The following is an 11732-nucleotide window of genomic DNA, read 5'->3' as shown; positions in this document are numbered from 1 at the left end:
TGTACTTTTTTTTAACATCTTAGGTGCCATCTTATCATAACAAATAATTAACAAATAAATTTAAAAATTAAAAAATGTTTTTATGATTTTGATAGTTTTTTTCAAAAAGAAAGTGGACGATTGTTTTTTTTTTTTGTTTTTCAATTGTTTTTCTTCAGCCCGTAACGGTCTTGCGTATGTCGTTTCGGCTGTAGCGGCCGCTTGGGTTCGCCCCATGTCAAGCCGCACCCTTCCCGCCTTCTGATGACACCTCTTAAAACCCTAAACCCTTCCCTTCCCAGCCCATCGATGGCGACGAACTTGTGAGCATCTCCATCGGTTGCTTGCGCCTCTTTTGTCAATCACGGAGCTCGGTCTCTCAGCGGTCGACGGACATGGCGAGGCTTCTTCTGCGGGCTTCTTTAAGAGCAGCACTTTATGCTTCACAGGTTCTATTCCTGATTTGGATTCTTCGTTTTCCTAGTTCGTTTCACGCCAAAGGTTGAATTTTTTTGCATTCGGAAGTGTGTGTGTGTTGAAATTGCTTCTTGTTATTCTGCTCTGATGCTACGGTAGCCTTGAAGCAGTCGTTACTAGCGACGACGATGTAGATATAAGCCCTACATGTAATGGAAGGAGGGGATGAGAATCTTTTTTCATGTTGTTTGGTTGACGACTTTGCTTGACCGTCTTTGGCAACGGTAATCTGTACTAAAGAAATGATTATGGGGCTTATAGATCCAAAGCACGTGCGGCTTATTTGTAACCTATCGGAATGCGCTACGTCTTTCACGTCATATCAAAAGCATGCGTGGCAAATTGAATAGAGTTGGGAGTTTTCTTTTGCTTTCTGGAAATGTGCATAAAATTTTGTAGAAACAGAAGTTGGTATAGATAGCGTATGAAATTAAAAAACATATTAGATTTCTCTCTCTCTCTCTCCTTTGCAAGGTTTTAGTTTTGTTTTTAAGAAAATTTATTTGGAGGAATGCTACTCATAATAGGAAACATAATTGACAAATTTTCATTGTTGATTCTAGAAGAAAATTAGTTCCTGATCAAGAAGCTGAGGTTTCAGAGCTTAGCTGTCTATTTCTGAGTAATATACCAATCAGAAATAGTTTCAGAAATACGGAGAAGGATTATTCATCTAGATCAAACAACACTGGCTAGTCTATAATGTCACTTCTCTCATTCTTGTATCCTAACTGATATCTTTAGCTTGTTTCTAGTTTCAGAAATATGGAGAAGGAATCCCAGCACCTGCATTTCAATTTTGTAACTTTTCTTCCAAAGGTTATATAAACTTTCATTCCATGTTTTATGTATACCTCAAATTTGTTCCTGTATAAGCTGTTGCTATTTTCATGAGATATTTAATATGCCATCCATCTTACCTACAGAGCATTAATGCATGAAGAATAATCATTAGGATCAATCTCTTTGACTTCATTATTTGTTAAACATTCATTTCATCATCTTCATTTACTGCAAGTATTTCTCTTGTATAATTACGCACTCTTTGATTGCATGAATGTTTATTGTTGGTTTTTCTGATTGAATGTTATTTTCAATGCTTGCCATTGTAGCTAAAACAAAGTCCAAGTCAGATGGATCTGAATCTGGTTACTTTTCTTCCAAAGGTATTATAAGCTTTCAATCCATGTTTTATGTGTACTTCAAATGTGTTCCTGTATAAACTATTGCTCTTTTCACATGATATTTAATATGTCATCCATGTTACCCACTAGGGATTAATGCATGGAGAATAATCCATTTGAGTCAATCTCTTAGATTTCATTATTTGTTAAACACACATTTCTTCTTCATTTAGTGCAAGTATTACTCTTGTATAAGCATGTGCTCTTTAATTGCCTGACAGTTTGCTGATGGCTTATGGATTGAATCTTAATTTTAATGCTTGCTACTGTAGCTAAAAGAAAGTCCAAGTCAGATGGATCTGGATCGGATAACTTTTCTTCCAAAGGTAATACATGCTTTCCTTCCAGGTTTTATGTATATTTCGAATGTGTTCCTGTATAAGCTATTGCTCTTCATGCAATATCTAATATGCCATCCATCCTACTGATCGAGGATTAGTGCATGAATAATAATCATTCGAATCAATCTCTTGGACTTCATTATTTGTTAAACATGCATTTTATTATCTTCTTTTACTGCAAACAGTACTGTTGCATAATCATGTGCTCTTTGATTGCCTGAAAGTTTGCTAATGCTTACGGATTGTATCTTATTTTCAATGTTGCCATTGTAGCTAAAAGATTGCCCAAGTCAGATGGATCGGAATCTGGTAAGGAAAATCTATCTAAGAAAGATATTGCTTTACAGCAGGCCTTGGACAAGATTACCGATTCATTTGGGAAGGGCTCAATCATGTGGCTTGGTCGTGCTCATGCTCCTAGGGAAGTCCCTGTTGTATCTACAGGATCTATTGCATTGGATATGGCATTGGGAATTGGTGGCCTTCCAAAGGTATCTTCACAAGTGTAATTGGATAACATTTAAGCTTCTTTAGTGGTCACTGATGAAAAACTGAAAGGAAGTCTTGAACATATTAGGGAAGGGGCTTTAATAATTATTCTGTTGTCAACATTAACTTATTAGTTATCTTTGTTTTACAGTTTTTTTTTTTTAAAATGCAATTACAAGAAATGCATATAAGAAATGATGTAGCATGCAAAAACAGTTATATTCAAGTAGACCTGTATTATTCTAATTTATTTTTCAGCCGGACTAATCAATATACTTAACTTCTGTCTCTGACAGGGGCATGTTGTGGAAATATACGGTCCAGAGGCTTCAGGAAAAACTGCACTTGCTCTTCATGTTATTGCAGAGTCTCAAAGGAATGGGGGTAATGTTTAATTTGGCTAATTATTATATCGTTCATTAGCATTTATAAGAATGATATCTCATGGTTTGTAATTCATATTTTGCTTGTCTGCATGTCTTTGTAATTTGTTTACAATTAAAATAGCATAGATAATGAACTCTATTATTCTTGTAAAAAAATTGTGATTTTCTCTATCATTTTCACTAATTATTTGGTTGTTACAGGTTCTTGTGCTTTTGTAGATGGTGAACGTGCTCTGGATTCAGCATTGGTTAAGTCTATTGGTGTCAAAATGGATAATTTATTCTTGTCACAGCCAGATAGTGGGGAGCAGGCACTTAGTCTCATTGACAATCTAATTAGGAGTGGTTCAGTTGATGTTGTGGTTGTCGACAGTGTAAGTTGAGAAGAGCTTTCATGATATGTGAAATTCTTTGTATATTTCATCTGTTTCATTCTTGTGTTAAATTATATTTTTCCTACTTATGTGATTCTCCGCTTCACATGCTTGATCTTTATTTGTTGACACCTTCATCAACTTTGTACAAATTTTCAATAGCCTATATGACTTATATGCTCACTATGATAGGATCTCAGACAAATAAATCACAGGTAGCGAGTATGTTATGTGTCTGATTTATTCAAAAAAGTGATTGTGACATACTTTTGATACAATTAAGTTGTAATAGAGGAATAGTATCCAACTAAAAAAGTGTTCATTAGCAAATATGTTTTAGATTTTCTTATCCCAACTCAATGCCTAATGAAATTATATGCCATGCGGGACTAAATCTATATATTCTAGCACTCGTTAAACTGAAGCATAGATGTTGATCAATGTCTAACTTGTTAGTCTTACAGAAAGCAAAAAGAATTCTACAAAGAGAATGAAATCGCAAAGGTACAAAGATCAGGAAGGTTACACACCAATGCAACATTTGAGAAATTTTGATGGCAAGCATTCCTATTTGGGACTATACCTCTATAGACAAAATGGAAATATGTAAGATTTGTGGGCATAATGCAGCGTATGCGATTGGATCCTACGTTTTTTTTTCTACACAGTGCAAAACTCTAGAAGAAGCCAAAAACTTAGTTCATAATGTTCTTTATAGGTTGCAGTCTTGCCACTTGATTTAAACTTAATTTCCTGTCCAGTTAGGTTCACTGTATTGAAATTGAACCAGTGTTATTGAAGAGAATTTAGGACACTTAATGTTTCTCAAATATGAACTTCCTGGATTAACTTCCTAAGATTGCCTTTCCATGGTTCATATGTGCTGATAATATTATTATCTTTTGAACACGGTTTTCATTTCTAGATCAAATTGGATGAATACTTAATGTTGAGACTTGACAGATTAACTTTTGAGGGTATTCAAAACGGAGGCCGTTTCAGGTCTAGTCCTGTTCTTGTACTATACCTATGATCATTATTGTTTTGGGAACAATCTTGCAGTTGTAGGTAATATCTTTAATTAATTATCCACTAAACTGTTCTCAACTATGCTTAATATTTAATCTTTTCTAAAAATTAATGTCAGATACTGCATTAGCATTAAAATTGGACAATTACCCAACTAATTTTCTTTTTACTCTAGGTTTCTGCCCTTGTGCCTAAAAGTGAACCTGATGGTGAGATCGGAGATGACCATATGGCTCTTCGAGCAAGGTTGATGAGCCAAGCTTTGCGCAAGTTGACTCATTCATTATCAATGTCACAGACAATTTTGCTGTTTATTAATCAGGTACCGTTTTGCAAAGTAACATATTGAAAGTTCTGCTTGATTCACAAAATAATGAATTAGGTTTCCATCCATGGAACATCAAATGTGATTTCATTGTTAAGTCACTCCAGTTTTCTTTTATTCCAAAAAGTAATTGTCATACATTTCCACTATTTGCTTTCTACTCATCCAGCTGCTTATGCAGGTTAGAGCAAAGCAAGTGGCCTCAGGCGGCAATGCCTTGAAGTTTTATGCATCCGTTCGCTTGAACATCAGACGAATTGGCTTCATTAAAATGGGTCAAGAGGTAAATAAATTATACAATATTTAGTTGTAGTTAATTTTTTTGTTACGTTTCTGTTAAGTATTTCTATGAAAAATTAGCTCTGAAGTTTGAGTAGAGTATTATCACATATTTGCTATTCACGTTTCTAAAATTAGATCTGACAAACTTAGTACTAAAATATGATTGAACTGCCACTTCGATCAGAAAAACAAAAAGTGGATACTTCTGAGGTTTCTGATAGTTCACGAATTGGATATGCAAAACTGACTGATTTTCGCGCACGCACCCACACACAAAAGGACCTGCTCGTTTTCCGCAAAACTGGCCAAGTTTTCTTTTATGGCTTGAAATGTCAAAAATGTTAACTCAAAATTTGACATAATTAATTTTTTGCAGGAAAACATTTATTTTTAATATTTTTGACCTACGCTAAGAATAATTACATCCATAAAAACACTCGAATCTTCCATTTAAAAAGTAACTGCAAGTTGGTTATTGTTTTTCCTATAACACTACTTATTTCATGTTTGCTAGTAAAATAGTTTTTGTGCAGTTATGATTTTTCATAAGTATGATTTCAGCAGAATTAATCTTAAATAGATGAGATTAATATGCAACTATAAGATTAATTTGGGCAAGTCTCTCAAAATAGCTTGTCTGGGTTGATGTCTCAGTTGATCTACAATTCATCATAACTATATCAAAAAGTTGATGGAAACAATTGACTCCACGATAGGTCTGACTGATTTATCACTTACTTCCATGCAATTGAGTTACTACATGATCTCCTTTTCAGAGGGATGGTTCGAAATGAGGAGAGATTCATGATGGATTTATTTCGTTCTTTTTCGCTTTCTGAAGCATATTTGATCTTCTTAACTAACGAAAATCCAAACGTGCCTAATCTGGACAACAATCTTAATATCATTGAGATCTTGCAGACTTTAGGGAATCAAGTGTCGGTGAAAATTGTCAAGAATAAGCATGCTCCTGCATTTAGGACAGTGCGATTGGGGCTTGAGCACGGCAAGGGGTTCTCCCGGGAATTTGAGCTAATAGATCTTGGTTTGAAACACAAGCTCATTACTAAAGGTGGTGGTGCTATGTATAGTTTCAATGAGCAAAGCTTCAGAGGGAAAGATGCTATCAAGCACTATCTTATTAAGAATGACTGGGTAAAAGAAGAGTTAGCAACAAAACTGAGGCAGAAGATATTATACAACAATGACGATGACAATAAATTGGACTCACAGAACGATGACGACACAAATGAGGAAGTATCTGAAGAGCTAATCATGTCCGATACAACTGATGAGGAACTTATTGCCGCCTTAGGTTGATGTATCAATTCTCTGCTTGGGAACCCAAGAAACTTTACCAGGAGCTGAAAGGTATTATGGTGAAGCCTTCAAGTTTCTGGGGTGATTTATGTACTTCGGGTGGATACATACCTAGCATTCTATCGCGAAGCATGAATGGGATTAGCGTTCTCAAAGTTTCTCGAACGTTGACCCCAAATGTATAACAAGTACAATGCATTACTCATTCATATGTATTGAATCGTTGTGACACCAATATTTCTTTTGTTTTTTTCCCTTGGAAATTGAAATTAGTTTTATTCATCATTTGATTCATGTACTAGCTCATTTGGTACATATAACAAGTGTAGCTTTATGGGAAAGTAAAGAGGCCGGATTATAATTTAATAGTAAAGGTGCGCCGATGTCTCTCAACTTTTACAGTTCAATTTCCAAATATGACTTACAATTAAAAGATACTGAACTTTTAAATCATTTGTCCCAAGTACTTCCTGATTTATTTTAATAATTTTTATGAAACTAAACTGGTCATCTTAAGTTTGACGTCATCTAACCTAATTAATTATGAGTAAGATATATATATATATAGCAAAAAAGAAAAAACAAAAGAGTTTAACAGATTTTGGTAGACAGATTAAACACCCCTACAAGTCAATTGTACATCAGCATTAACCACAATTAAAGTTGATACAAAGTGGAAAACGAAACAAGAGTTAACGTAATCATTATGCTCAAACTGGACAGCAGGCGTCTCAGCTACAGACGCTGGTGAGAACACCTCCAGTTGGTTGAAAAAAGACATGTCTACTTCTTGGCATAGGTGATGAGCATAGGATTCTGTGTGATCTTGAAACCCTGAAGCCCTTGCATTGCCACTGTCGACTGCATCTCGTCTCCATACTCCACAAAGGCGATCCCTGGCTTTGCTTCGACCATCCTAACCTCTTTGAAACCCGGATACTGGCAGAAGAACATCTGCAGCATCATCGGGGTAGTCTCGTGCGGAAGGTTCTGAACGAAGAGAATGTTGTTTGGCAAGGCTGGTGCTTCTGGTAGCATCGACTTGGACCCTCCGCCATAGGGCAACTGCGAAAGCTGAAAAAAGTTTGACAAGAAAAACGATGTTCCAGAGGAATTGCAAACATGACTAACTCAACAAATTCAATTCTACGTTTCAATACAGTGATAACCAAGAGAGAATTGAAAACATATGGCGTTACCGATAATAATGGATCAACCTTGAAGATTGCACAATGATTTTCATCAAGGTATATACCTTCCATGAGAAAAATGAGTAAGCATTTCACATCCAATCGCAGATTATCACCATACCATTCTTTTTTCCTTCATAATACTTTTAGTTTCATACAAATATACCGCAATAATGAACTCCCCATCTCATTAAAGGAACAACATAATTAAATCATATAATCTACTCTATGGAATGGAGTTGGTATCAAAATCTTGCTTCCCTAGACTACACATCTTAAATCGAAGGGAACTCAAATCTCACACATGCATTTTATTTACTAGCATCTTTTACAGACATAAAAGCATGTGTCTATGTGCTATACTAATGTAACATTGCATGACATTTTATTGAGCGTGGCTGAAGAATATATGGATACATAAAAACATTTGATCAGACAGGCGAGAAGATGAATGGGATTAGTTTCCTGCTAATGCTCAGTGAATATATTTTATGGCTGCTCACGCAAAGCTATCTCACGAACATGAATGGGAAGGGTTTACCATCACTCGGTAAGAGAAAAAATCGTGCACTATAAGCATAACACCTATGCCTATCATCGTAATTCATAAATGCAACTTGATTTGCGATGATGAAGATTGACGTGTCAAGTCAGATCTAGAGAACATATTTTATGTCTGGTGAAAAAAATAATAACCAATAAAAATAGAAAGTTGAATAAGCTTACAGGTGGTACAGCTCCATAGGCACCAGAATAAGCAGAATTCAATCCTGCCCCAGCTTGCTTAGAATCATGGTGTGGGTCACGCTTCTTTCTTTCAGCTGCATCACCAAATACCAAGACATATCGAATCTCAACCTCAAGCCTCAACATAAAAAACCATTAGAAATCATGAATAATTACATAAATAACACCATGTTTCACATTATTTATTAATTTAGGAACAAATTGCATGTATGATCCTTGACAAATCTATATCTACAGGTCAACTGATTTACTGATTGGAGAAAAAGTAATAACGCTCACCCAGGTGGCCCAGTACCTATAGGTAGGTAAATCACAGGAGACATTTTTTCCCTAACTTTGCATGACATTTTGCATCCATTGGGAATTGACCGCAAGATCTATTGGAGCAACCACCCATTCAAGTAGTGTGCAAACCCACAGTGGTTTAACTAATTCACTCTTGCAAGCACATATGATCACATAAGCATGTATAAATGTATGTACATGCCACAAAATGCAGATGTGTGCATACCATTGTTTGTGAATTTAAGGTGTCCACCTCTATAGAACCATTTTTAACTCAGTGGGAATGACACTTTTTTAATCATCTATGTTTAAACTCTTTTTTAATCATCTATGTTTAAACTCTTAAAAGCATAAACTCAGTAACTATTTTATGGAGATAAAAACTCCAGAATCAACAAACATGAAAACATGTTAAATGAAAATAGAATATAAGACCTATCCTACCTCTGTCATCATGTCTCTTCCTTCTTTCACGAGGGACAAATGTTCCATCAGCCTTTGCAATTATGTCGGACTTGGTCTTTGCATACTGAATTCTCTGGATAACCGAAAATGTTGTCATTAATGAGGGACTATGTTGTAATTAATGAGAAAGCTATACCTTTGACATTAATAAGCTAATCCATGCCAAACTAATGAAGTACACAATTAGACTGTGTAAATCTAGTCATGTTCTATTAATTTATCCATTACAAACAAGAAAATCCTAACAAATGGTATATAAAACAGCAAATTCAAGAAATAGCTAAAACAAACAGCAAATTCAAACTGAAAATGATGGCTAAAACAAACAGCAAATTCTAACAAAATAGCTACCTCCAATACTAATGCCTGGTATATAAAATGTGATACCAAATGTACAACTGATGTGTATGTATATATATACAGTTGTGTTCTATCAATTTATCCATTACAACATGAAAATTCTAACAAATAGTCAGTCATGACCTCGAAAGAACTTATGCAACCCTTTGAGAATGCATGATGGCTAAAAAATGCAGCAAATTCAAGAAATAGCTACCTCCAATACTACTATAGTTGCAAAGAAAATTCAAACTGGTGTATCTGATTATTATAACAAGTTGTAGACTTCCAATGCCACCAACAAATGTACAGTTGCAGTCATGAAGAAACACTTGTTTTTAATCTAGAACATCAATAGCCTATCATTCTCTTTTCAGCAATGGTTAATATATTGCAGAAATAGCATTGAATGTCTATAATACAAACATGATATCCACCACAAAAAGAGTGTCACTGTGCCTGCATCATAATTTCACAACATTAATAATATGATGTTTCCAAAACTTGTGATAGAAATTGTAGATGTTGAAGAATTAGATCTAACCATTTGTCAAAGATTCAGGAAATCATATAAAGCTTTCAAAGGCACGAGTAATAAGAAATTCCAAATGTGCACTCAAGACTTAAAATAGTTTCCATGTGTGGATAGTAACCATTAAACTGTCTTACCATGGGCTTGTCGTAGAATGGAAATCCTTGCATCCTTTTAAGTGCCTCAGTAGCTGATGATACATCCTCAAAGATTACCCATGCCTGTCCCTTGTGTTTCAATGTCTTAAAAGCAAGGACCTCTAATATCTTGCCAAATTGAGAAAAAACTGCGCGCAAGGACTTCTTGAGTTCTAAAATAGAAACATATGTTAGTTCTGGTGAAGCACTAAAATAAATAACAAAGAAAAAAATAGGAAAGACAAGTTTAATATTATATTCCCATGACATAGGATAAAGCTATTGTGTAACCAAGCCAAAAAAGCATGCTGAACAGACAAGTTATATGAGTGGGTATTTCATAATTGAAATCAAAAGGCTGCTGTTGATTATACAACAATTACAGAAATATAATAAGAAAGTATTTTACAAACTATTTCTCCAGGTTATTAAGAAGAATGATAACCATCTTCATTGATAAATAATATCGGAGTAAGGTTGCAAATTGAAGATCCCAAAGTACTTCCCAGAGGTGGTGTGATAGGGGACAACAATACACTGACTCAAATGTGCCCCTTGCGCAAGGGGTGTATATAAGGGGCCTTAGGGTTTAGCGCCCCAAGACCACCCACAGCATGTGAATGCATGACATGAAACAATTTTATAAGAGTGATTGCAAAGCTATTACTACTGACAACATGTTGAATCAATGTCCAACACACTGAACTGTGTTATCCGCATCTTCACGCTGTGGTCAATCCGGCGTATGCAAAAATCCCATTTGCAGCTTAAATCATATAAATCAACCAAGTAAAGAATCCTTGCCAACACAAAAACGCAAGAAAAACTAGAAAGACACTGCTAAAATATGGAGGTATCATAAAGCATAAACTCAAGAAAGGGAGAAAAATAGTGAACTTTGCATCAATTTCATTTGCGCTAATCAGCGAAGAAAAAGTAGGAACGAAAATTGAACGTGCATTTAAAGTTGCAGGCATGAAAATAATCATCCTTTCCAGGCATATATAACAGAAGAATAAAATTAAACAGGTTTTTATGCACAAACATCAAACAACAAATGGAAAAAAAAATTCGAACATTAACGTTTATAAGACGAAAACCGAAAAAACCACAAGCCAAAATCTCGACGATATATGATAGAGATTTGGAAAGAAGATAAAAATGAGAGAACTGGATAGCATTAGGCGAAAATTGATCTTGATCTTTCTAGGGTTCATGAGACCAGAAAGTGGAGGTCTAACACATCAGAGCGAGAAGCTCACCGTCTAGTTTAATCTTCTCGTTGAGATTGTTGATGTAGATTGTCATATTGGCTGGGACTGACGGAGCGTCACTGCCGGCACCGGCGGCGCCGCCATCGGTGCTCATCTCTCTCGATCAATCTTCTCGAGCAAGAAATGATGGCCGCGTGAGCTCAATTCAGGTTTTGAACCGGTTAAGAAAGCCCGAACCGGCCTGCCATCTAATAACTCAGCCCGACTCATCACATGATTCAATATTTCTTCTTTCTTTTTTTTTAAAAAAAAATTAGAAAATTCACCCTAAAAATAAAATCATGAATCCAATTTTTTATTTTTTTTTTCTCTCAATTTTTTGGATCAAAATTTTTAAAAAATCTAAAGGATAAATAAAATACTTATAATATTTAAATTATTAGTGGTTCCTGAATCAACTGGCCTATTAGCTCAGTTGGTTAGAGCGTCGTGCTAATAACGCGAAGGTCGCAGGTTCGAAACCTGCATGGGCCACATGTTTATATTTTATCATTTTGTTTATTTAAAAAATCAATAATGGGCCTCTTCTGGACTTTATCGGTCCATTTCCCCCAAATATTTCGTACACGATCATTAA

General features: G+C 35.3%; 2 protein-coding genes and 1 non-coding gene across 7 annotated transcripts; 2 read left to right on the top strand and 1 right to left on the bottom strand.

Moving 5' to 3' along the window:
• Positions 1 to 251: 251 nt before the first annotated feature.
• LOC121988648 (DNA repair protein recA homolog 3, mitochondrial-like) lies at positions 252 to 6469 on the top strand. 4 transcript variants are annotated; one of them, XM_042542186.1, is made up of 10 exons: positions 252 to 428; positions 1218 to 1275; positions 1569 to 1622; positions 1913 to 1966; positions 2255 to 2472; positions 2767 to 2854; positions 3058 to 3230; positions 4435 to 4581; positions 4766 to 4867; positions 5788 to 6469. In XM_042542186.1, the coding sequence occupies exons 1-10, from the start codon at positions 375 to 377 to the stop codon at positions 6184 to 6186; spliced, it is 1347 nt and encodes a 448-aa protein (XP_042398120.1). In that variant the 5' UTR covers positions 252 to 374; the 3' UTR covers positions 6187 to 6469. The 4 variants fall into 4 exon arrangements, with proteins under 4 accessions (XP_042398120.1, XP_042398119.1, XP_042398121.1 ...); XM_042542185.1 differs by having other exon boundaries at positions 1212 to 1275; XM_042542188.1 differs by lacking the exon at positions 252 to 428 and having other exon boundaries at positions 1222 to 1275; positions 1862 to 1966.
• A 330-nt stretch (positions 6470 to 6799) lies between these two features.
• Positions 6800 to 11326, bottom strand: LOC121988646 (U1 small nuclear ribonucleoprotein A-like). 2 transcript variants are annotated; one of them, XM_042542183.1, is made up of 5 exons: positions 11144 to 11326; positions 9882 to 10054; positions 8853 to 8946; positions 8103 to 8197; positions 6800 to 7260 (listed from the first exon to the last, which is right to left on the bottom strand). In XM_042542183.1, the coding sequence occupies exons 1-5, from the start codon at positions 11247 to 11249 to the stop codon at positions 6970 to 6972; spliced, it is 759 nt and encodes a 252-aa protein (XP_042398117.1). In that variant the 5' UTR covers positions 11250 to 11326; the 3' UTR covers positions 6800 to 6969. The 2 variants fall into 2 exon arrangements, with proteins under 2 accessions (XP_042398117.1, XP_042398118.1); XM_042542184.1 differs by having other exon boundaries at positions 6800 to 7251.
• Positions 11327 to 11555: 229 nt separating this feature from the next.
• TRNAI-AAU lies at positions 11556 to 11629 on the top strand. The gene has a single exon. It is a non-coding gene; the product is annotated as a tRNA-Ile (tRNA).
• The last annotated feature ends 103 nt before the right edge of the window (positions 11630 to 11732 follow it).

The sequence above is a fragment of the Zingiber officinale genome, chromosome 6B (genome assembly GCF_018446385.1).
Source record: "Zingiber officinale cultivar Zhangliang chromosome 6B, Zo_v1.1, whole genome shotgun sequence".
Classification (NCBI taxonomy): Eukaryota; Viridiplantae; Streptophyta; class Magnoliopsida; order Zingiberales; family Zingiberaceae; genus Zingiber; species Zingiber officinale.
This window is presented reverse-complemented; position numbering and strand designations above follow the sequence as displayed.